Genomic DNA, 27268 nt, shown 5'->3' with positions numbered 1-27268 from the left:
TTATACTCTGATAGTGATGTACATTGATACTCTGATAGTGATGTACATTGATACTCTGACAGTGATGTACATTGATGCTCTGATCATGATGTACATTGATACTCTGATAGTGATGTACATTGATACTCTGATAGTGATGTACATTGATGCTCTGATCGTGATGTACATTAATACCCTGACAGTGATGTACATTGATACTCTGATAGTGATGTACATTGATACTCTGACAGTGATGTACATTGATACTCTGACAGTGATGTACATTGATGCTCTGATCGTGATGTACATTGATACTCTGATAGTGATGTACATTTATACTCTGACAGTGATGTACATTGATACTCTGTTCGTGATGTACATTGATACTCTAACAGTGATGTACATTGATACTCTGACAGTGATGTACATTGATACTCTGACAGTGATGTACATTGATACTCTGATAGTGATGTACATTGATACTCTGACAGTGATGTACATTGATACTCTGACAGTGATGTACATTGATGCTCTGATCGTGATGTACATTGATACTCTGATAGTGATGTACATTGATACTCTGATAGTGATGTACATTGATACTCTGACAGTGATGTACATTGATACTCTGACAGTGATGTACATTGATACTCTGACAGTGATGTACATTGATGCTCTGATCGTGATGTACATTGATACTCTGATAGTGATGTACATTGATACTCTGACAGTGATTTACATTGATGCTCTGATCGTGATGTACATTGATACTCTGATAGTGATGTACATTGTTACTCTGACAGTGATGTACATTGATACTCTGATAGTGATGTACATTGATACTCTGATAGTGATGTACATTGATACTCTGGTAGTGATGTACATTAATACTCTTACAGTGATGTACATTGATACTATGATAGTGATGTACATTGATACTCTGACAGTGATGTACATTTTTACTCTGAGAGTGATGTACATTGATACTCTGATAGTGATGTACATTGATACTCTGATATCGATGTACATTGATACTCTTACAGTGATGTACATTGATACTCTGATAGTGATGTACATTGATACTCTGATAGTGATGTACATTGATACTCTGATAGTGATGTACATTGATACTCTGACAGTGATGTACATTGATACTCTGATAGTGATGTACATTGATACTCTGATAGTGATGTACACTGATACTATGATAGTGATGTACATTGATACTCTGATAGTGATGTACATTGATACTCTGACAGTGATGTACATTGATACTCTGACAGTGATGTACATTGATACTCTGATAGTGATTTACATTGATACTCTGACAGTGATGTACATTGATACTCTCACAGTGATGTACATTGATGCTCTGATCGTGATGTACATTGATACTCTGACAGTGATGTACATTGATACTCTGACAGAGATGTACATTGATACTCTGACAGTGATGTACATTGATACTCTGATAGTGATGTACATTGATACTCTGACAGTGATGTACATTGATGCTCTGATCGTGATGTACATTGATACTCTAACAGTGATGTACTTTGATACTCTGACAGTGATGTACATTGATACTCTGACAGTGATGTACATTGATACTCTGATAGTGATGTACATTGATACTCTGACAGTGATGTACATTGATACTCTGACAGTGATGTACATTGATGCTCTGATCGTGATGTACATTGATACTCTGATAGTGATGTACATTGATACTCTGATAGTGATGTACATTGATACTCTGACAGTGATGTACATTGATACTCTGACAGTGATGTACATTGATACTCTGACAGTGATGTACATTGATGCTCTGATCGTGATGTACATTGATACTCTGATAGTGATGTACATTGATACTCTGACAGTGATTTACATTGATGCTCTGATCGTGATGTACATTGATACTCTGATAGTGATGTACATTGTTACTCTGACAGTGATGTACATTGATACTCTGATAGTGATGTACATTGATACTCTGATAGTGATGTACATTGATACTCTGGTAGTGATGTACATTAATACTCTTACAGTGATGTACATTGATACTATGATAGTGATGTACATTGATACTCTGACAGTGATGTACATTTTTACTCTGATAGTGATGTACATTGATACTCTGATAGTGATGTACATTGATACTCTGATATCGATGTACATTGATACTCTTACAGTGATGTACATTGATACTCTGATAGTGATGTACATTGATACTCTGATAGTGATGTACATTGATACTCTGATAGTGATGTACATTGATACTCTGATAGTGATGTACATTGATACTCTGATAGTGATGTACACTGATACTATGATAGTGATGTACATTGATACTCTGATAGTGATGTACATTGATACTCTGACAGTGATGTACATTGATACTCTGACAGTGATGTACATTGATACTCTGATAGTGATTTACATTGATACTCTGACAGTGATGTACATTGATACTCTCACAGTGATGTACATTGATGCTCTGATCGTGATGTACATTGATACTCTGACAGTGATGTACATTGATACTCTGACAGAGATGTACATTGATACTCTGACAGTGATGTACATTGATACTCTGATCGTGATGAACATTGATACTTTGATAGTGATGTACATTGATACTCTGATAGTGATGTACATTGATACTCTGACAGTGATGTACATTGATACTCTGATAGTGATGTACATTGATACTCTGACAGTAATGTACATTGATACTCTGATCGTGATGTACATTGATAATCTGATCGTGATGTACATTGATACTCTGACAGTGATGTACATTGATACTCTGACAGTGATGTACATTAATACTCTGACAGTAATGTACATTGATACTCTGATAGTGATGTTCATTGATACTCTGACAGTGATGTACATTGATACTCTGATAGTGATGTACATTGATACTCTGATAGTGAGGTACATTGATACTCTGACAGTGATGTACATTGATACTCTGACAGTGATGTACATTGATACTCTGACAGTGATGTACATTAATACTCTGACAGTGATGTACATTGATACTCTGACAGTGATGTACATTGATACTCTGATAGTGTTGTACATTGATACTCTGACAGTGATGTACATTGATGCTCTGGTCGTGATGTACATTGATACTCTGATCTTGATATACATTGATGCTCTGGTCGTGATGTACATTGATACTCTGACAGTGATGTACATTGATACTCTGATAGTGATGTACATTGATACTCTGACAGTGATGTACATTGATACTCTGATAGTGATGTACATTGATACTCTGATAGTGATGTACATTGATACTCTGGTAGTGATGTACATTGATACTCTGACAGTGATGTACATTGATGCTCTGATCGTGATGTACATTGATACTCTGACAGTGATGTACATTGATACTCTGATAGTGATGTACATTGATACTCTGACAGTGATGTACATTGATACTCTGATAGTGATGTACATTGATACTCTGACAGTGATGTACATTGATACTGTGATAGTGATGTACATTGATACTCTGACAGTGATGTACATTGATACTCTGATAGTGATGTACATTGATACTCTGACAGTGATGTACATTGATGCTCTGATCGTGATGTACATTGATACTCTGACAGTGATGTACATTGATACTCTGATAGTGATGTACATTGATACTCTGAGAGTGATGTACATTGATACTCTGATCGTGATGTACATTGATACTCTGATAGTGATGTACATTGATACTCTGACAGTGATGTACATTGATACTCTGATAGTGATGTACATTGATACTCTGACAGTGATGTACATTGATACACTACATGGGATTTCATGTGATACACTGGTGGGAATTTAAATTGATAAACTGGAAGTAATATAGAGTGAAAAAAATAAAAAGTGATATAGGGATACTGTTATAGACGACATGCACAAACTGAGTCCACAAACGTAACGTCTTTAAATTACAAAAACAATTAACGACGTCGACATTTCCCTTCTGAAAAAACACTAGACACTTATGCTGAGTTCACATTCGGATTCCAAACGTTTTACGTCCTAACGTGAATTCTAATTCAAATTACAATGCGCGTTAAATTCGCTTTACTGTATAAACGACGTTAACATTTAATTCGCATTGACAAACGCGTATTACTAATGCGAATTAGATAATTCGAATAAGCCAATTCGAATCAATTCGAATTAAGAAAGAAGAGTGTGTGAACGCGATTAGTGAATTCAATTCGCATTCGATTAGAATTCAATTCGAATTAAATGTCTGTGTGAACGAAGCATTAGTTTATCATTTAAAATTTCACGTTCAACATATTTCTACATTGATACACTGACCGTGATGTAAATTGATACATTAAATGGGATTTCATGTAATACACTGGTGGGAATTTAAATTAATAAACTGGAAGTAATATATAGTGAAAAAATAATATATAGTGAGAAAAAAAAGGTATATAGGGATACTCTTATAGACGGCGTGCACAAAGCTGAGTCCACAAATGTAGCGTCTTTAAATTACAAAAACCATAAACGACGTCGACATTTCCCCCCAAAAAACGTAAGCGTAACAAAAACACTTTACACTTATTTTATCATTTAAACATTCACGTTCAACATATTTTTTTTTCGAACAAAAAAGTACAGCAAATGTACATTCTGAAAATATAAATAAATATATGCTAAGAGCAATGCAATGGAAATAATTAGCAACTATGTCGTTGACCCTGTGCAGAAAATAGCGTTAAAACGCCATTTCTTTAGATTGTAACATAATAGCTGGACATTAAAAAAATTCAGGTGTTTAGTCTGAACTATCGAATCATTTATATGTTGCAGATTATATTAAACCTCTGGTTATACACATTTGGAGTACCAAGCTATTTTGAAAATAAAAAGATTGCAATTACATATTTTTTCTTACCGATTCGTCTATTTTGAGTATTAGTCCTTTCAAATTACTACTTCTTACACATAACGAAGATCATTCCAAACTTATTTACCATGGTTGTCGATTTTTTTGCTTTTGCGGTGAATTTCATATGATGTCCGAGTCCAAATCTGAACAATTCTTTTATACGAAAATATGAATTTGTGTAAGTTTTAGGTCAAAAATCTATTTTAATGCTAGTTTAATGTTACAAGTTATACAGTATTTTTACCGTTTTATATATGTCCGTTGCATGCTTTATAGATTTAATTTTAATTTACCTTACTAGTAATGTGGATTCTAATGGCATGCATTCATCATTTAATCATAAAAAAAAATCTTCAAAAAAAATATTATAAACACAGTTGTATAAAACTATATAAAAAGCGCAGTTTACAGTTGCCGTCAACATTGTGCACGCCGTCACAGTGATATTTAGTGATAGTCAGGAGGGGATAAGAAGAGATACTCTTGAGGTGATACAACGTGATACTCTTGAGGTGATGTAAAGTGATATTCTGTTGGTGTTTTAAAGTATTACACTGTCACAGAAGATGAATTAGCGGGATGCTCTTGTGGTGATTTAAAGTTATACCGAGGTAACTATTCAAAGTTGTAATATAAATGAAACTGGATTTCGAAATGGTGAAGATTAAAATTAGCTATATCAAAATATTAAATAAACTAAAACTGAGCCCACAACAGAATAGTATACATTGTTTTGAATTCAACGATTTATGAAAACAGTTTGTAATCATAAATCAATACTGATAATAGTGATTTAAAGTTATATATTGGATGTGATGTACAGTGATATAAAGGATATGAAGTGATACTTAGGAGGTTATGTAATGTGATACGTAAATCGTGATATATAGCGAGACATAAATATGATATAATTAGTTACATATTGTGCTAGTGACCTTGTTGTGAAAAGTAGATAAAATGCGTTGTGTATAGATCGTGTTTATTTTAACGTCCAGCCATTAATTGCTATTACACTCTACGACATGCCTTAATCAAAGGATATTATATTTTTCTACAAAATAAGACCAAAATTAGTCGTGAGGTAAATCGGTCCATTAAATTTTTGAATTTACCTGATTTGTCACCGTACTATATACATGATATATAAGTAACGTTATAACTATATAAGTTAATATGTATATCTTCGCGCTAAATTCCCGACATTCTCGGTGCCGGCAAAAGTTAAAATATAAAATTATTAATAACTTTAAATGTCAATCGAATATATATTACTGAAAATTAAATAATTAAATGTCTAATGAAATAATTAATTGTCTTTCTAAAACAAATTCAAATAATTCACTTATTAAAGTTTTACTTTTAACGAAGTCTATCACTTTTGGGTAGATCATTTCTTGATGTTCTCTCGAGCTCGGACAGATGCCTCTCGTTTTGGTAGAACTCTTGTCAATCTCTCTGTTGAAATATCATCATTTGTGTCTTCTAAATTGTTAATGTTTGTTACGATTTCGAGCGGATACAGTTTTACTATAGGACGTGGTGACGTCTTGCACAAGTTCGTGTTATAGCTGCTCGTGTTAAACCATCGTTTCCGGTGATCAACTATCGGTTTGTCGGTAATTTATCATCTTGGACTACATCTCCAACTTGAATAGTTTGTAAATTGATTCTGTTTGGCGATGAAACTCTCTTAGCGTCGTTATATTCTCGGATTTCCACCGGTTCCAAAAATGCTTCATAAAACTCGACTGTTTATTCAAATGTTTATGCAGTTCTTGTTTTCCACTATTCACGGCAATGTACTCAATATTCGGTTATGGATACGGCGTTTAAGTTATTCTTCTTCCGTACAGTAAGTGTGACGGAGTTAACGGCTCTCCGTCCTCAATATCTGGTGATACTTAGGTCAATGGTCTATCATTAATGATGGCTTCTATTTCTGTCAGAATTGTTTGAAGTGTATCCATGGTAACGTAAGATCTACCTAATGTTTTCCTCAAAGACACAAATGAATTGTTACCATTCGATAACGGTGTATGACAAATTCATGACACATTGTAAGTAAGTTATTGTACCAACTTGGTTTATTGAAAAATGGGGCTGGGGGGGGGGGGGGGGTCGGGGTGCTATGTTTTTTTCCAATTGAAATGACATTTCTACCGCGAAAAGTGGTTAATTTTTCAACCATTTTAATTGAATCGAATGAAATATTCAGAAAGAATATTTTGAATAGCAATACATTTTGTGAACAGATAATCAGAATAAAATTATTAACCCTCCTCATCCTCCCCTTTTGAAAGTTTCGTGAATGTTCTTCTTTTATTAGTTGATCATTTGATATAGTAAAAGGTATATATACATAAATTATAAAAAGTTAAGAACTGACACGAAGACGAATATAGATACATGTAGGTCACAGTATCATTTCCTATTCAGTGTGTATCGTCCTGAACATACATGAAAAATTTGCAAATCAAACAATCAATCAACCTTTTCAAATCTTACACACGAATATGTTAAATCTAGCTTTATTTCATGAAAATATACACTAAAATTGATCTCACATAAATTCTGTATTTAAGCGATAAATTAACAAAACTTTAATTAAACTAAAATTAAAATGTCGTCAATGATGATTTATTTATACCTATCATTGATTAAACTTTTAAAAATAAATTCCTAAATCGACAACAAAAAACTGTCAGACGAATTTGATTTTGAAGTAACTTATAGATTCTATTTTTATCAAGGAAAATAATGACCTCACACAGGTCATTATGTTATGCCTTGGAGTATATTTCATTGAAACATGGTATCGTTCGGGTTGATTCTGAAAAAGAATGACCTATTGTTCTGAAAGGAAATAACTCCATATAGATGTAGAAGAATTCTCCCTCCACAGCAAATTGTGTATTTTTTATTCAGGTATAATCTAAGTTGTCTAACTAAAACAGTAGGTTTAGTATCCTTTAATTTCAAGTACAACATTTCGTCCTTAAATGAAGTTCTTTGGCAATTTAGTATCAGACACTCTGATGCATCCTGCAATTCCTCTCTTAAAACGTATTTTGCCTTATTTATCTATAATATTGGCGAACGGCAATTTCGTATGAATCGTAATAGATAAGCTGTTATTCGCAGTAATTTTGATAATGTACAATATCTAATAATTTGCACAATTTGGTGTATTCCTTGTTGATCATCTATTTCATTGTCCGCTGTACTTGAATCTTCTATATCTGTACTGGTTAGTAATAATGTTGTGTCATTTGGCTTCCACGACGACCATTTTGATATCTCAGTGAACCATTTGGGTCCGTTGGACCATAGTGTGTTCTTTTCAAACTGTGACACGCTGAGTCCTCTAGTAAAAAGGTCAGCTGGATTATCTTTCGTTGGGCGATATCTTCATTCTTGTGTATTGGTCAATTTGCGTATTTCCGTTACTCTATTTCATATGAACCTTTGAAGATGATAACCACTGTAGAACTATCTGACTGTCTGACCAAAATGTTATGTCTTCTATGTGTAAAACTGATTTAACATGATCGGCTAATCGTGCTCTGATCAATGCGGCCATTAATTCCAGCTGTGGAAGTGTCAGTTGTTTAAACGGCGCTTCTCTATGTTTTACAATAACTTAAGATGACTCATGATGGTTACATATGTAAACAGTTGCTCCGTATGCAGTTGTACTAGCGTCTACAAAAACGTGAAGTTGGGTTTTCTGATTTGGTATATTAGGGCAAAATACGGTCTTTTCAATTCTGTATATGTCTTTTTCACCAAATCCTGGGCTAAATTTCTCCATGCTGTCTGTATTTCTAATGGTAGTGGCTCATCCCATTCGTACTTCTGTTCCTACAATGTCTGCATTAAAAGTTTTGCTCGTACGGATACAGGGCTAAGTAATCCTAGCGGATCGTAAATACGTGACGACTGTTTAAGAATTTCACGTTTCGTAATAATTGGAAGTTCAATATCAAATAAGTCGACTTTTTGAAAAGTGATCGTATCTTTAACTGTATCTCATTTCAGTCCAAGTATTTTGACAAAAGTTTCTTTTTCACATTTGTTATGTTGTTTGGCTAAATCTGTAAGTTTTGAGCAATTTGAACTCCACGAACTAAGGTTGAATCCAGCCGACGACATCAATGATCTGGCTTGTACAAAATACTTTGCGGCGTCATCTTCATTTTCAAACTGGACAAAATATTATCCATGTAAAGGTCATTCTTCATCATTGCTGATATATATGTGTTGTATGCATCCAAGTGTTTAAGCAGTGTTGCATTTAGAATGAACGGTGAACTTGTTGCACCAAACAAAATAGATTAAATCGATATGTTGTAAAAGTACTGCTGGGATTATCTGTGTCGCTCAACCAAAAAAAACAACCGTGTAAAATCTCGATCTTTCTCATCTTATCCAATATGTAAGAAAGCCTTTTCAATGGCCGTGCTTATTGCGTACATATTGGTTCTAAATCCCATTAATATTTTTGCCAAGTCGTTCAAGTCTGTCGGAGTTGACATTAGGCAATCATTCAAGCTTGTGTGATCTGGCGACTTTTTACAGCTACAGTCGTACACTATACGAATTGGTGTTTTTGTCGAATCCTTTTTTACGGCATGATGTGGTATATAGTGAGTGCTTTTACCATTGTCGTTTTTATCGTTTACCTTCTCCATGAACCCTCTCTTTGTCGTCAATAATTTCTGAATATTTTCTTAACAAATGTGATTCACGAGTTCTCATTGTGCTTTCGGTCCTTGCTTTAGCGATCATGATGTTTGAAGGTAAGTCCGGATGATCCAGTTTCCATGGCAACTTGCTAGAATAACGTTCGTTTTCAAATTTGATACAGTCTTGTTGATAAAACTTTACAAAACTCTCCTCATCGTCCTGTTGTGTTAATCGTATTCCTAACGATTCTAGATTTCAGAATTTCTCGATCTTGCTTTCCTCTGCATGGTGTGAAGTAACATTCAAAAGAACTGATGAAGAAAAGGATTTCTTTCCGTTTATTATTACGGGTCCAGATAACAAATAACCAATTTTTGATGCTACGGCTGTAGGTCCACTCATTCTAATTACGTGATCTTGAACTATATCCCAATTATAATCGGCTCCTATCAAGAGTGAAATTTAAAAGCTATCAGCGTTTTTTGAAGAAGGTGCGAGGTTAAAATCTTTCAAGTATGGCAAATTGCGTGTAAGGTATTTCGTCTGGTTTTAAGATGGGACTGCAATATCTGGAACAATCAATGCATTACTGTTTACAATTTCACTTTGTCAGTTTGTAGTTGAACAGTTGATGTATCCAAATGAGGTATATTATTTTCCTTGTCTCCAAAAGCTGACAGTTTAATTGTGTCCCTTCCGCTTGGTCTTATCTGTCATTTTTCGGCTATGCTCTGAGTGATAAATGCACGTTGGGCACCTTCGTCAAATAAAATACTAGCTTCTGTGATCTGTTTTCAGTATGAAATTGTCGCGATAGCTGTTTTCAATAAAACGCTTGTGTGTTATGAGGTATACATTACTGCGATTTCTGGTTCTTCTGTTTTTATCAAGCTTACAACGGTTGATTTCTCCTTGCTGTCATGTCCTTTTCCATCTGTAGCTTGTTCCCCGCCAATATTGGTGTGATGTTTCTTGTTGCATTTCTTACATCGGTTACGCAATTTACACTCGGAAACACCGGTGTTTCCTAGACAGTTGAAACATTTTTTCTTTTGCTTTACGATGTTCAGTCTTTCATTCACGTCAGAAATTATCATGTTATCACCCGGAAAATGTACACCAGTGCAGTAGATGCATGGACGTTTTTTGTCATTGATACGTGGATTGTTTGTATTGAAATTTCGCTGTGTATAATTACGAGCTTCGGGCAGAAATTTTGCGGTAGTATGTACACCGTCGCGGTCGGTAAATTGTCCCGCTTCAAGAAATATCGCTTCTTTAGTGATGGCTTTTCTGAGGTTGTTTTGAGTTATATGATCGCTATCATATTCACGGGCAATACGTTTTCTCGTTTCTACTTTTAGTTTACTAATAATTATAGGTACTAGTAGCGCGCCATACGTGTCTTGTGTTTGACCCAAACATTCAAGACCTCTTACATACGTTTCAAGGTGGTCTCCATACCTTCTTAAGCTGTTTAAATCATTTGACGGTGAAGGAAGATCCATTAAAGCTTTCATGTAGCCATGAATAATCTTGTGAGGCGATCCAAAACGCTCTTTGAGCAAATTAAAGGCAGTGGTGTAAATAAACTAATCATAGATATCACGACTAAATATTATGTATACGCCAGACGTGCGTTTTGTCTACAAAAGACTCATCAGTGACAATTCAAAAACGTTAAAAAGGCAAAATAAAGTACGAAGTTGAAGAGCATTGAGGACCAAAATTCCTAAAAGTTTTGCCAAGTACAGCTAAGGTAATCTATGCCTGAGGTAGAAAAGCCTTAGTATTTAAAAAAATTCAAAAATTTGTAAACAGTAAATTTCTAAATATAACCATATCAATGACAATTCATGTCAGCACAAAAAATGCTGACTACTGGGCTTGTGATACCCTCGGGGAAATAAATCTCCACCAGCAGTGGCATCGACCCAGCGGTTGTAAATAAACTCATCATAGATACAAGGACTAAATTTAGTATATACGCCAGACGCGCGTTTCGTCTACAAAAGACTCATCAGTGACGTTCGAATACAAAAAAGTTAAAAAGGCCAAACAAAGTACGAAGTTGAAGAGCATTGAGGACCAAAATTCCTAAAAGTTTTGCCAAATACAGCTAAGGTAATCTATGCCTGAGGTAGAAAAGCCTTAGTATTTCAAAAAATTCAAAAATTTGTAAACAGTAAATTTATAAATATAACCATATCAATGACAATTCATGTCAACACAAAAAGTGCTGACTACTGGGCTTGTGATACCATCGGGGAAATAAATCACCACCAGCAGTGGCATCGACCCAGTGGTTGTAAATAAACACATCATAGATACCAGGACTAAATTTTATATATACTCCAGACGCACGTTTTGTCTACAATAAACTCATCATAGATACTAGGACTAAATTTAGTTTATACGCCAGACGCGCGTTTCGTCTACAAAAGACTCATTAGTGACGCTCGAATACAAAGTTAAAAAGGCCAAATAAACTACGAAGTTGAAGAGCATTGAGGACCAAAATTCCTAAAAGTTTTGCCAAATACAGCTAAGGTAATCTATGCCTGAGGTAGAAAAGCCTTAGTATTTCAAAAAATTCAAAAATTTGTAAACAGTAAATTTATAAATATAACCATATCAATGACAATTCATGTCAGCACAAAAAGTGCTGACTACTGGGCTTGTGATACCCTCGGAGAAATAAATCTCCACCAGCAGTGGCATCGACCCAGTGGTTGTAAATAAACTCATCATAGATACCAGAACTAAATTCAGTATATACGCCAGACGCGCGTTTCGTCTACAAAATACTCATCAGTGACGCTCGAATCCAAAAATGTTTATAAGGCCACATAAAGTACGAAGTTGAAGAGCATTGAGGACCAAAATTCCTAAATGTTTTGCCAAATACAGCTAAGATAATCTATGCCTGAGGTAGAAAAGCCTTAGTATTTCAAAAAATTCAAAAATTTGTAAACAGTTAATTTATAAATATTACCATATCAATGACAATTCATGTCAGCACAAAAAGTGCGAACTACTGGGCTTGTGGTACCCTCGGGGAAATAAATCACCACCAGCAGTGGCATCGACCCAGTGGTTGTAAATAAACTCATCATAGATACTAGGACTAAATTTAGCATATACACAAGACGCGCGTCAATGACGCTCGAATCAATAAAAAGTTAAAAAGGCCAAATAAGTTGAAGAGCATTGAGGACGAAAATTCCTAAAAGTTTTGCCAAATAAGCTAAGGTTATCTATGACTGAGGCAGAAAAGCCTTAGTATTTAAAAAAATTCCAAATTTTGTAAACAGTTAATTTATAAATATAACAATATCAATGATAATTCATGTCAGCACAAACTGTGTTGACTATTAGGCTTGTGATTCCCTCGGGAAAATAAATCTCCACCAGCAGGCATTTGTCAATGCGAAACCTTCAATATATTGGTCGGCATGGCCATGGAGTTGGGCCTTCAAGTAACCAAATTTTTGTATCTCGGTCAAAGTACTGTTGAAATGAATAGTTGATTCATAGGAATCCCAAAAGATTTGCCTTCGTAAAATTTCCCCATCAAAGTGCGGTAAATCTAGTTTTGGTAATCTGTGGTTTTGACTGCTATTTGATACCGAAGAAAAGCCTTGGTTGTACACATTATTCGTAGACTGCAAGTCACGATTGGTATTTTGCATGGAGCGAAAGTTATCAAAATGGGTTCGTTGTACATTAATTTCAGTTTCATTGTTGCGTATAACATTGGCATTGGTAAGCGATGAATTTGTGGGGTAAGATGGCATAAAACTGTTTGCATTTGGATCTATAGACGTTGATGCGACATTTTGAGCAAGTGAATCAGATTGTGATATTTTTCTAATTTTCCGAAGTTTGGACTCTAAATTGAACATTTACTCATCAGACTCTTGAATTTCCTCTGCTACATCCTCCTCCGACCTTAAATCCAGTATCTTTTCATTCAAATCCACAATAGTCCGAAATTAATTTCACATCGTCTTTGTCCAAGTCCAAATTCTGTTCAATCTCATAAAATTTCTTAAATAACTTTGTAACTTGCCCTCTGTGTCCTCTACATACTGCTTTTAACTTTGATTCCATTGTTTCCGACAGTCACGGCACCATAAATGTTGTGTAAAGTAGATAAAATACGTTGTGTATAGATCGTGTTTATTCTAACGTCTAGCAATTGCTTTATAAGTAACGTCATATTTACATAAGTCAGGTAGCAACGTTAACATGTATATATTCGCGCTAAATTCCAGACAGACCTAATACGGTATATATTGGGTCAGTAAATTCCATATTGGGAGAGAGCGAAGCTCGAATCCCCATACGGAATTTACTGACCCCATATATACCGTATAAGGTCACTAGCACACTATGTAACGAATTTATCGTACCGACTATCTTAACGTGTGAAGTTTAGAACTATCAGAATGAGCAAGTCTTTAATACTGTTAGCATTAAGAAACCATTGATCCTACAAAAACAGATACCAAAAATAACAACTTGTTAGGTTTAAATGTGTTTTTTTTTCTCAGTACCGTTTTGTTTTTATAAAGGGACGTAACACCACTACTAACCGTGCATTAAATAAGCCCCGCCTCTCTACTACCTTATATGGATAAAAAATGGGATGTAACACCACTACTAACCGTGTATGAGATAAGTTTCGCCTCCCTACTAACCTAAATATGAAATAATACACGGTCTCCACGAGAGCGCTTTTAACCAATCACATTCTTAGAAATGTATAAGAGGTAAGATCAATAGTTATGCAGTTATATAGTTATATATAGTATATAAAGATGATATGAAGTGATACTCTGAGGGTGATATATATTGATACTCTAGTGATGATTTCAAGTGAAACCAAGGTAATCGTATAAAGTGGTAAGATTTTCAAAATACACACGATTAGAATTAGTTGAACTCGACCCCCAATATATAACTCATCTATAATATCAACTAAATATATTTAAAACTTAAATCCTATTTAGACTCATTCAATCAAAAAGCTTATGCGATTGCTTTTTCTGTACCTTCTTAAAATCTAAAATGTGTAAGTCAGTTAAAGTCCAAAGATTTAATATTGATATTTAAAACCTCCTCACTAAAAAGGCTGTTAAATCTCCTCGACATCCGTATCCGTGGATCCTTAACCTATCATTTTGTTTTGAGACCTTTTAATTTTTATATTTACTCGTCATTGCACATTTACTATTACGTATCTCCAGCAAGTCAATCTATTTTTTTGGGCATATGCTGAAGGATGGTAAATATTTTAAGCTTCTTATAGGTCCTTTAAGGATCTTTCATGTTTGACGTGAATATGATATCTGCAAACTGCACGTATTGCTTTTAATTTGGAATCAAGGAGTAGGGAAAGACGAATACATTGGTCTCTGTAAATACAGTTGTAAACAACAGTCAGTTGTCTTATCTAGGCGACATTGATTATGCCTAAGATCTATGTACAGGTCAAGTTTGATCCTTTATGAAGCCATATTGCATGTTAAACATACGAAACAATTCGACACGAGGCTCAAATTAAACATTTAGCATGAAATCACACGGCCACAATGTGTACATAAATGACACGAGGTATGAATCTACAGCGAAAGGATCAGCAGCATGCATCTGGCGAGGTAACAGCCTTAGCAAGAAGGAGATTGACTTATTGAGTATTGAAAAGACGAAACCAGGGAAAGGTTATGTCGCAGTAAGAACAGACAACTTTAATCCCTTTTATAACACTGAAAATATTGCGGCAATTATTTATTCATTTGCAGGAAAAGTCTACGAACCGAAGAAAATCATCAAACTTATGCAGAAAAAAAATGGCTATTATTGTGGATAAAACTCCGAGTCGAGCCTACCTCAATGAAAGCTGTTTACGAACTCAAAACCAAAGTGTTTAGTATGTCTCTTTAGAAAAAAAGGTTCTATAAAAAGTAACATTAAAAGAAATATGCTCTCCTTACACCTCAAACAATCACATATAAAACTGAATGTTGCTGAAGGGAGCTATAATGTTCGTTTTATAAAAACTGATGAAAAAATGTTATTCTTTTACTTCATACGTTAACATTGTATGACAAACCATAAATCGGAAAATTACAAAAAACAAAAGTATTCCGAGGAAAACTCAAAACGTAAGTTCTTAATCAAATGGCAAATCAACAGCCCAAACACATAACACCTGGTTTTATAGCTGACTAAACCTCTCGTTTTTATTATGTATTCGGGTTTTGTTTTCTGTAATTAGTTAAGACGTCAGTTTTATCATGTACATCTTTTATATTCATTTGATAAAATTTACTGTTTGCAATAGCATAAATTGTTCTATATAATAAGGATGTTCTTATCACTTGCAGAAAACCCTAGCCGTATTTGACACAACCTTTTTCAACTTTTGATCCTCAGAGCTGTACAACTTTGTACCCCCTTTTTTTGACTTTCGAACTTTTATATCTGGGAGTCACTGGTAAGTCTTGTTTGGACGAGGCGCGTTTTTGACGTAATGAATTTTAAACCTGATGCCTTTTGTTATCTATTATTCATGTGTTTCTTTGCCTAATACGTTCTCCTATTTATTTGTATTGTAGTCCTGTATTATTATGTTGTCATTTTAATGTTATATTTAACAATGCCATCAAAGTTCGAGGTTTGGCATACCACAAAACAAGGTTTAACCCACCATTTTTTTCTTTAAAAATGTACTGTACCAAGTCAGGGAAATGGCCATTGTTATATCATAGTTAGTTTCTGTGTGTGTAATATTTTTACGTTGTGTTTCCGTTGTGTCGTTTGTTTTCTCCTATATTTGAGTGTGAATTCACATTACTATAAGACGTGTCACGGTACTTTTCTATCCCAAATTCATGTATTTGGTTTTGATGTTATATTGGTAATTCTCATCGGATTTTGTCTAATGCTTAGTCCGTTGCTGTGTGTGTTACATTTTAATGTTGTGTCGTTGTTCTCCTCTACTATTTAATGCGTTTCCCTCAGTTTTAGTTTCTTACCCCGATTTTGTTTTTGTCCATAGATTTATGAGTTTTGAACAGCGGTATACTACTTTTGCCTTTATTTTTTTATGACAGTTTGTTTTCGATTTATGAGTTTGACTGTCCCTCTGGTATCTATCCTCCCTCATTTACATAACATTTCATTATATTTACAACAATGTGTGAACACAACATACAGATATAATAGGTAAAAAGGGTACAGAAGTCAACATTATATTATAATCTTCATGCATCAACCGATTGCTGAAACTACATGACTTTTGTAAACAATTTGTGATGCTATATGTGGTATGAGTGTCAATGGAAAACTCTCAACGAAAGACCACATGACTATACATTTTACTGTCACCAAATCTTTAATAGGTTTCAGTTGCCGTTTTTGAATCCACTATCTTTTGAACCTTCGAAAAATTATAAATTAGTCCTTTTAAACGGTTGAAAATAATTCAAGGAGGAATAATCCTCTTGTTTTTTTTATAGTGTCCGATATTTGGAATCCTCTTGTTTTTTCATATAGTGCAATTACAAATATTACCAGCTTTCCCGTTTTCTAACTATTATTTGAATACATATAGTTCAACTGCATCCCTGAAAGTTTATAAAATCCTTTTTATATTTCCGTAGGTTTTGAAAGAAGAAAGGTGCCATATTAAATTATGAATAGTCTAGAAAGAATCTAAATCCGTCAAATTTGCAATGGATTATATCTCGACTACAAACACACGGATCCTAAATTATCTTACCTCCTATTCATTTCTAGAAATGTGATTGGTTAAAAGCGTCCTCGTGGAAACCGTGTATATTTGATATTAGGTTAGTAGGGAGGCGGGGCCTATTTCATACACGGTTAGTAGTGGAGTTACGTCCCTTTATATTCCATATAAGGTAGTAGAGAGGCGGGGCTTATTTCATACATGGTAAGTAGTGGTGTTACGTCCCTTAAATCTAACAAGTTGTTATTGTTGGCATCTGTTTTTGTAGGATAAATGGAGTAGATTCTTTATCATGTTAATGCTAACTGTATTGAAGACTTGCTCATTTTGATAGGTCACTGGTCTAAATTTTACACGTTAAGACAGTCGGTAAAATAAATTCTTTACATAGTGTGCTAGTGACCTAATACCGTATATATGGGGTCAGTAAATTCCATATGGGGTGAGAGCGAAACTAATAATATTTCCTGCATTTTCAGTTTCTGTATTTATATCTATCCTATGCTATTTGAAGACCATAATTGTTTGCCGGTTTGTCCCAAAGCCGACAATCGTCTGAAGTATTATATTTTTATAAATTGGTAGTGAATGCTATATACTTTATAACTTCATAGTAGTTGCTTTAATTATAATAACTTAGTTGATTAAACCCCTACGTTTTGTAAGCAGATAAACATAGTTTTGTAAAATTTGAAGCATGCAAAAAAAATATACACAAGAAAAAAAAATATCATCTGAAAAAGGTAAATGGTTACTTGGATGGAGAGTTGTTTCATTGACACTCATAACACATCTTCCTATATCTAAAGTCTAGAAAAAATAAAAATTGAACTAACATCAGACTAACAGACTTGCGATATGCAAACATTGATTAGAAGAGAAGGGCGGTTGTTTTGAAATGTACCATCAGAGCTATGCATTGTTTAATTCCTTTTGAATTCGGAGTCCTAAGCTATATTCTGACTTAGCGGTCAATTCAGAAAATAGCTCCGGACTCGGAATCATAAACAGATTATGCATTGTGCTGGTTGGACCCTCACACACCATTTTTCCTTAGTGGTGAAGATGTACCCTCTCCTTTCATTAACAGACAAATTCAACTAAAACATGACGTAAGTTGAATCATCCATATTGGTCATTATTTCACCACAATATGTTGTATCTAATTCAATTAGTTCAATGCACATCGATGTAAAATGCAAGCAGAAGTTTGCATATAAAGGGGTAACATTGAAATATGATATTTGCTTTGACTCTATATCGATTTATTTTATTTTATAATTTGATCAATAAGTTCTGATTTTTTTCAATTTGATTTATTACTGTTTGTTATCTCGAGTGACATAGTATGAAATTCAAAACAGTGTAGCTGTGGCCATTGATTGACACATTAAAATCATTCATTGACTGGGACAATTTAGGTGAACGTTTGTATGTAACGACCAATGCTCCCTATGTACTTTTTAAAGACACTTAAACTATGGGGTCACCAAAGGTTCTCAACACCTAAATAAAGTAATTCGAAAAATTAATCAGAAATAACACGATATTTTGATTTATATCAATTATATAAATCAAAACAAAAAGGTTATTCCTGATTAATTTTGGAATTATTTTATAATTAAAGGCGTTAAGAAACCTTTGTTGACCCCACAGTTTAAATGTCTATCGTAGGTACGTCATGAACAGTGGTTGTTACAGACAAACGTTCACGTAAATTGTCCCAGTCAATGGATGATTTTGATGGGTCAATCAATGGCCACAGCTACACTGTTTTGAATTTCATACTATATATATATATTTATCTTACCTCCTATACATTTCTAGGAATATGATTGGTTAACAGCGACCTTGAGGAGACCGTGTATATTCCATATTAGGTTAGAAGGGAGGCGGGGCTGATTTCAATACACGGTGAGTAGTGGATTTACAACTTAGGCACTGTTTAATTATTTAAAAGTATTGACAGTTCTTTTTAATATTGTTATATCACGGTTGTTGAAAATAGATATCTATCGTTTACATTAGTTTTTTGTGCAGACCATTGAAAAAGGTTCTTAAAATTGAACACTTGAACAGTTTAATACAGAAACAAGAAGATATGTTATAATAGCAAATACGAAAACTTTAGTCTAAATTCAACAAATAAAGATAGTCGGTAAGATAAATTCGTTACATAGTGTGCTAGTGACCTAATATGATATATTCAGAGTAAGTAAATTCCATATGGGGTTCGAACTTCGCTCTCACCCCTTATGGAATTTACTGACCCTGTATATATCCTATTAGGTCACTAACACACTATGTAACTAATACTACCTTTTTTTGCTTGGGGGTTCCGCAAAAAGGCTAGGTGTTTCTACATAATACATTAAGCAACATTTTATCTGCCAATTAATTTCAGATGTTTACATTTTCTTCTTAACCAAATTGCAGTAAATTTGTATACATACATAATTTTTAGCGCTGGTAGGTCTTTAAACGCTCCTTGCTGTATTGTAGTTATTTGATTGGTGTCTAAGTCTCTGAAATAATAGATTCGTAATTTTTCTGTACTATAGGAAGTATGGCAGTGTACTTTGCCTGATGCATTTAAACATTCGCTGCTATAAATAAGTAAACTCACAAAAATACTGAACTCCGAAGAAAATTCAAAACAGAACGTCCCTTTTCAAGTGACAAAATCAAATGACAAAATACTTCAAACAAATGGACTGTCATATTCCTGACTTGGTTCAAGCACTTTCAAATAAAGAAAAATGGTGGATTGAATCTGGTTTTACAGGCTGTTCAATTTACATCTTAAGTTTAAAAATTTCAATCTGTCTTTTTATGATTAGAATAAGACATTCTTGAATTGTACACTGTAGAAAGTCAGTGTTTGAATACATTGCACCAGAAAATCGAATTTGCTTGTATGTATTCTAATATATATTTAGATTGTTGTAGTACTTATTTACGGTGCCCTAAGAGTAGATACTAAATAAGTTGCTCAGAAGACCATTTTAAATACTGATGAATTGATTTAACAATAATTTGAAAAGAGGTTATGTAGACTATTGATCATAAAGTGTTGACGTATATCAACGAAAACATGTTGATTCCTTTTCAAGGAGCAATACGTAGCTTTTTCAGTATTTTCAGTATTTATTTACTTTTTAATTTATAAATATTTTTGATTAGATCTATTTTATAAAAAGAAAATGCTTTCGAAATATTTGATAAGATTATCAGTTGCAACAATTCTTAAGACACACTCAATATTCGATTATCAGTATTTCCTTTTCTTAAGTTGAAGTCAGAGCAAATATGTCCAGAATAAGAAATAACGCAACAAGATATCACAAATTGTGAAAAACTTACAAAAGTTGAAGATTTGGCAAAGTCATAAATGCGCCTGTCTCTATTGTTGATATGTTACACATTCGGGTTAATCTAAAAAAAGAACATCATATTGTAGAAATGATGAATATATGTATTTACAAGTGACTAGTAAAACTGCATTACATAATCGTTTCAAAGCACAATTATTTCACAAATTTTATCAAACAAATGCCACGAAAACAACTTCCTTATGTAGAATTGGAAGTAAGACCACTACTTCATTAATATGCTTTTTTTTTAGATGCAATTGGAAATCAAAGCATTCAGAAAACTCAGTATCCATCATTCTTTTTCCATGTACAGTTTATTTTCTTCTCTCAGCAATACAAAGAAAAGCTATATGCCATAGATGAACTATTGTAATATGAAATATAACAAAATAATACCTACACTCTAAAAAGTAATGTCATATGTTGAAAGGTTCCTTCTTCTATTGTGGTAATGGGATTACGAGTCAAATCTCTAAAATGGATTAAAGCAACAAAATGTATATGCTTTTGAAGATCACCACATGTGTTTATTTTACACCATAAATCTGCCTGAGAATATATGTAATGTATACAATGGTTTGGATTGAATTTTTCGCAATGCAGGTATAAATATCCGAATTAAACAGATATGCTAATATTTTGTGTGATCTGGCTCTTGTTTTTTGTGCTTGACGTTTTCATATAAATTAAATTTGATTTATACTGTATGTATTCGAAGTTATACTTTTCGCCAAGTAGCATATTCCTTACAACTATTTTGCCTAAATCCACCCGTCTCTTTACAGTAGTTTGTTCTTATATGACAAGGAATGGTTATTTATCAATAACTTTACATTTCTTGTTTGAATGGATTGATTTATATTTGTATGTTTTGACTGAATGGTTGTAACTCGGACTGATCTGAATGATTGATTTTTAAACAATTGTAATGGCTGAGTTAGATTCGTTACGTGTTTCAGCAGAAAAATGGACTGATTTTTGAGAAATATAATATTCATACGATAAGATTTGTGCCACTCCCTCAAGAGAACTGGTTTCTGATAAATGTGTGGAGTTTATATTTTATAAACAGTTAATTGTCGTTTAAGTCTGACGAACTAGAGCATAATTCACGTAAATTTTATCCTGTAACTGGATATGTTCTAATACATTAACAGCCTAACATATATTACTAGCCGGTATTTATATAATATACATATATCGCATCAAAGATCCGTCCACTACCCACCTGTATTTGTATATTGAAGTTGACGAGTTTTGTAAGAACTCTGATGGTCACATAACGCCTGTTTTGTAGCCTCGTATATATACAGCTAATATTCAAAGACACTAAACATTTATTGTAAATGCATATTCAGTTATTTTCATTTGTTAAATATACAGTCTAATTTTATTTAACTTTTCTAGTGATGAAGAGTTCTAATGTAGCTGTCAATGATATATTGCTAATGTACCAGTTAGGTGATTAAAATTGTGACTGTCATACGAGTTGGAGGTTTAGATAAGTATAAAATAAGGTTTAATCATTTTTTTGCGTTAAACAAGGAATTGCTTGAACAAAGTCATGGATATGGAAGTTTCCTTTCGCTCGATGATTTTGAGTCTTTGATTTTGCCATATGATAATGGATTTTCTGTTTGGAATTCCATATTTTCTGTTCACGTATTTTTTTTTACTTTAATGGATTCTTTAGGTCATGATGTTGTATATTTTTATTTTTGTTTTCTCTCTATTTTTAACAAAAAAACATTAACTGATAATAAAGGTATAAGTATGACGATATTTCTCAAAAATGATAAATGGTAAATAACGGAGAGAAAAAAATCATATTACATGTAGTAGGAGTCATTTGGAAAGTTTCGTGGAATAACAGTCAGTCCTCTGGTATAGCAATTTACAGTAACCCCATTGCTATTTGAGGTGCAGGTACAATCGCTGGGACATGATAGTACCATGTCATTTGACACCGCGATGACAAGTAAGCAAGCTGCTATATAATGGAACATCATCTTCATTCTGAAATATAAAATAGTAATCCACACGTACAGTCCGTAACATTTATCGTTCGAATGTACAAACACAAATCAATTTATGAATCTGTTATTCAGTGGTTGTCGTTTGTTGATATGGTTAATGAGTGTTTTGTAATTCTCTTTATTTAAGAAAGTTTAGATCGTTGATTGTCCTATTACACAATTAAGTCCTGGTATCTATGATGAATTTATTAGCATTGTTTTTATCTCTTGACAAAAGTTTTGCTTTAGAAAGTCTACAACATACTTTTATCATCGTGTTCGTCAATAAACATGGTCATACAACAATGCAAGTATTTGGCAAGCTTATTAATCACATGTTACTATCAACCTAGAAGGTCTTCTTGTGGAATTACTACAATAAAAGCTGAGAAACGCAACTGGAATATTCAATAACTGAACATATCAATAACAGTAGAAACAAGCTATGAATTCGTTCAACGACCGCATCATTTCAATAATGCATTGTTCAGTAAGCCAAAGAGTTAAAAACAAATAGCAGTCTTCCTCTAAATATATCACTTCAAATATGAAACTCTGTAACGGCAAAATATCTATCAATAATGAATATGAAATAGTTACCAGTTACATAGTTGTCATCTCCTTTCATGGAATTGCATCACTTTTCCAATTTGATAAACAGACATACTTCGATAATATTTTCCTACTACTTAGGGTGCTATAAACAGTTTCGTATAAAAAACTAGGGGTTATTCCCCAACTAAAAATAGACATGGAGGGAAGTCCCTTTTTATCAACATAATTGGTGAAAAAGTATCATGTTTTTTGTATTTGGTAGTAAAGATATGTTAATTAACTTCAATTAAAGCAGGTTGAATGATGAAAATAATTTAAAGAATTAGATTAAATATACATGTTTTGAGGGGAGACAACACTGTAAACAGTCTGTTTTTAGTCAGTGAAAATTAAAAACTTATTTGCAGCCACTGTAGCTCTTTTCGGAGCAGGCGAACGTACCCTGAAGCATGAGTTTTTTGAAAGACCAGGAAAAAATATATGAAATTCATACAACTTTGATTATGAAAAATGTGCAGGTATCATGTCTTCAGGGGTGTGCACATGACCTGATTTCAGGTTTTTTAAGCTTAAATTAGGCAATGTTTTTCCCAGTTTCTCTGGATAAAACTTTTTTATACTATTAAAGGTACACTTTTTTTTTATTCCATTATAAACTAGAGAACTTTCTGATTCCAGTGATATCTAGTTTTATACAAGTATCTTTATTAATCAGTCCACCACTAAGGGTCACTGATACATGGTCTCTCAAACTATGACGTCATAGAAAAAAACTGTTGATTGCACCCTTAAGGGACAAATATAAAATATAGTGATGTTTTAGCATAGAAATGTGTTAGCGAATGGAGTAAAATAATTCTGAAAAATATTGTACGGCATGTATACATTAATTTAAAAGCATCAGTTTGGTATATTTAATGCAAATATTACAGATTTGTACATAGCAACCAGATATAAGAAAACCAGACTCTGTGCGAATATTGAAGTTTTTTTTAATTTTTTGCGACGTCATGATATTTTTATTCAATCTCTCATATATTTGGAACCAAAAGTTGCATATGAAAAGTGTAGATTTTTTCTACTTTGACCTTTACTCCTGATCAGTGTAACATAAATTTTTATTCATTATAATATATATTTGGTACTTTTTATAGTCAAAAAGGTACACATGCCATTCCTAAGAAAAACACTATTTCAATATTTTCTCAACTCAGCTATAACTTATTTCATATAGTACTAGGGACAAAATCTATTTAAAGTAACTTTATTCATGCCTATTTCATAGTTTTTATTCTATTTATTCAAAAGAAACCCTATTTTATGATTTATTTTCTTTGTAAAACTGATGAAAATGTGATACAGGAAATGTTTGGAATTTGCCAGCTAAACTGTTTGCTACTGGCCAATATGCCACTACTGCGCGACATAAAAAAACCTGTAGTTTCACTATACGTGGTCACAATCCTTAAAGTAAGACATAATTTTAATCGGTATAGTGTACAGATTCAGAAAAAGCTGAAATTTTTTTATATATCGCATACAAGGTAATGCTTAAGGGTGCTATAAACAGTTTCGTATCAAAAACTAGGGGTTATTCCCCAACTAAAAATAGCTATAGACATGGCGGGAAGTCCCTTTTTTATCAACATAATTGGTGAAAAAGTATCATGTTTTTTGTATTTGGTTGTAAAGATATGTTAATTAACTTCAATTAAAGCAGGTTGAATGATGAAAATAATTTAAAAAATTAGATTAAATATACATGTTTTGAGGGGAAACAACACTGTAAACAGTCTGTTTTTAGGCAGTGAAAATTGAAAACTTATTTGCAGCCACTGTAGCTCTTTTCGGAGCAGGCGAACGTACCCTGAAGCATGAATTTTTTGAAAGACCAGGTAAAAATCTATGAAATTCATACAACTTTGATTATGAAAAATGTGCAGGTATCATGTCTTCAGGGGTGTGCACATGACCTGATTTCAGGTTTTTTAAGCTTAAATTAGGCAATGTTTTTCCCAGTTTCTCTGGATAAAACGTTTTTATACTATTAAAGGTACACTTTTTTTTTATTCCATTATAAACTAGAGAACTTTCTGATTCCAGTGATATCTAGTTTTATACAAGTATCTTTATTAATCAGTCCACCACTAAGGGTCACTTATACATGGTCCCTCAAACTATGACGTCATAGAAAAAAACTGTTGATTGCACCCTTATATCTTTTTATACAGATAATAAGAAGATGTTGTATGAGTGCAAATGCAACAAGTCTACATTCAAGTCGAATTTTGTAAAAGTAAATAATTATTAGTCAAAGTACGGTCTTCAACACGGAGCCTTGGCTCAACATTAGACATATTTAAAAAAAAAGGAGAGATTTTGGTAGCTTTATTTGTTTATTGAAAGGTGGGATTTAAAAGTCACTTTAAGCACTACTTGCCTAATATTGTCAGTTTTGTTGGTAAAGAATGTCGAGTGCCTGGAAAAAATCATCGGCCTTTGAATTTGGAAGAATCGTTGGCAATAGATAACATTCAAAAAACATTTTTCCCATACCAGGTACGCCTGTCAACAATTAATGTCTCTTTAATGATGCTATTAAGGGGCTTTACTGCTCAGAAATCGGGAACAACCAAAACACAAATATTGGACATATAAACCAAAAACCACTGCAACTTTTGATATGAAATGTTTTCATTTTTATAACATTTCATAAAGGTATCGAAGCATATATAGTTATAGTTTACTAATATTGGCATAATATGAATAAAATGTCAGCACGTAGATTTAAGATGTCAAGATACTGCATAATATCGTTAAAGTTATTGTTACAGAAGGATCATCATAAAATTAGTTACATAACAAAATCTAAATTGTTATCCAAAAGATGTATTGAGTATACGTTAAATGTAGCAATACTTTCCTGTGGTGAACAAAACAATACAAACCAGTAATAAAACAAACATTTTTATCCTATGATGTATTTATTTTTCTTTCAAAGACAACGGAAGGGAAATTTGTCAACGAGTTTCGTTCCCGCTAGTGCAAACTTTGAAATGAGTATATAGTCCTAAATTACAAAGCTTGATTTATTTTAGGTAAAATTTATTTGTCATACGTAAACGAAAATACTTGGGTAAATGAAATACTATGAAAATCATGAACAAATTAAAAAAAAAATGAATTAAGTAAACAAGTTTGAGTTTCGACAGTGACTATGTCAAATTCGTGCATTACAACATTTAAGGTGAACGAATCAGGGACGGCGCACATACTCATATATAAACTTGACGACACTATTTATTACTTGTTCCAAAACTAATGTAATAGATTATCAGTTTAACGTCGTTTTTATGAACACCGAGACATAAATAACAAGTTTAAGGGGGATAGCAGGCTTGATGACATTGATTTTAGTAAATAGCATTAAGCTTAGGACTATGGGGGATATTCCGAAGAGTAGTTTTATATATTATATATTATTATATAAGTACGTCTGAAGCAGTGACAACTTTACAACAGATTTATCCATTGGATCACCAGAAGTGATGGTGATACATGGCTGTGTACATTCTGTATATACATTGTTGGGTTGATGTTTAGACGAGTTGTATATATATATATATATAAGTACGTCTGAGTCAGAGACAACTCTACAACAGATTTACAGATCTAACATTGTAGGGTTGATGTTTAAGACGAGTTGTATATATATATATATTCCTAGATTCAAACTGACGAGGAAAGGTAACACACGGCAACTGTAAGCTTTTTTTTTGTAGAGCCCAAGGTGGTCGTGTGGTCTAGCGGGTCGACTGCAGTGCTGGCGATTAGGTGTCACGATATCACAGTAGCATGGGTTCGAATTCCGGCGAGGGAAGACCAAAAAGTTTGCGAAAACAAATTTACAGATCTAACATTGTTGGGTTGATGTTTAGACGAGTTGTATATACATTATGTACACAGCCAT

General features: G+C 33.3%; 3 protein-coding genes across 3 annotated transcripts; all 3 read right to left on the bottom strand.

Moving 5' to 3' along the window:
* On the bottom strand, nt 1-312 carry LOC139515072 (dynein heavy chain-like). The gene has a single exon (XM_071304632.1). The coding sequence runs from the start codon at nt 310-312 to the stop codon at nt 1-3; it is 312 nt and encodes a 103-aa protein (XP_071160733.1).
* A 978-nt stretch (nt 313-1290) lies between these two features.
* LOC139515071 (dynein heavy chain-like) lies at nt 1291-1848 on the bottom strand. The gene has a single exon (XM_071304631.1). The coding sequence runs from the start codon at nt 1846-1848 to the stop codon at nt 1291-1293; it is 558 nt and encodes a 185-aa protein (XP_071160732.1).
* Nucleotides 1849-2418: 570 nt separating this feature from the next.
* LOC139515070 (dynein heavy chain-like) lies at nt 2419-2880 on the bottom strand. The gene has a single exon (XM_071304630.1). The coding sequence runs from the start codon at nt 2878-2880 to the stop codon at nt 2419-2421; it is 462 nt and encodes a 153-aa protein (XP_071160731.1).
* Nucleotides 2881-27268: the final 24388 nt, after the last annotated feature.

This window comes from Mytilus edulis, chromosome 3, assembly GCF_963676685.1.
Source record: "Mytilus edulis chromosome 3, xbMytEdul2.2, whole genome shotgun sequence".
In the NCBI taxonomy this organism is placed as follows: domain Eukaryota; kingdom Metazoa; phylum Mollusca; class Bivalvia; order Mytilida; family Mytilidae; genus Mytilus; species Mytilus edulis.
This window is presented reverse-complemented; position numbering and strand designations above follow the sequence as displayed.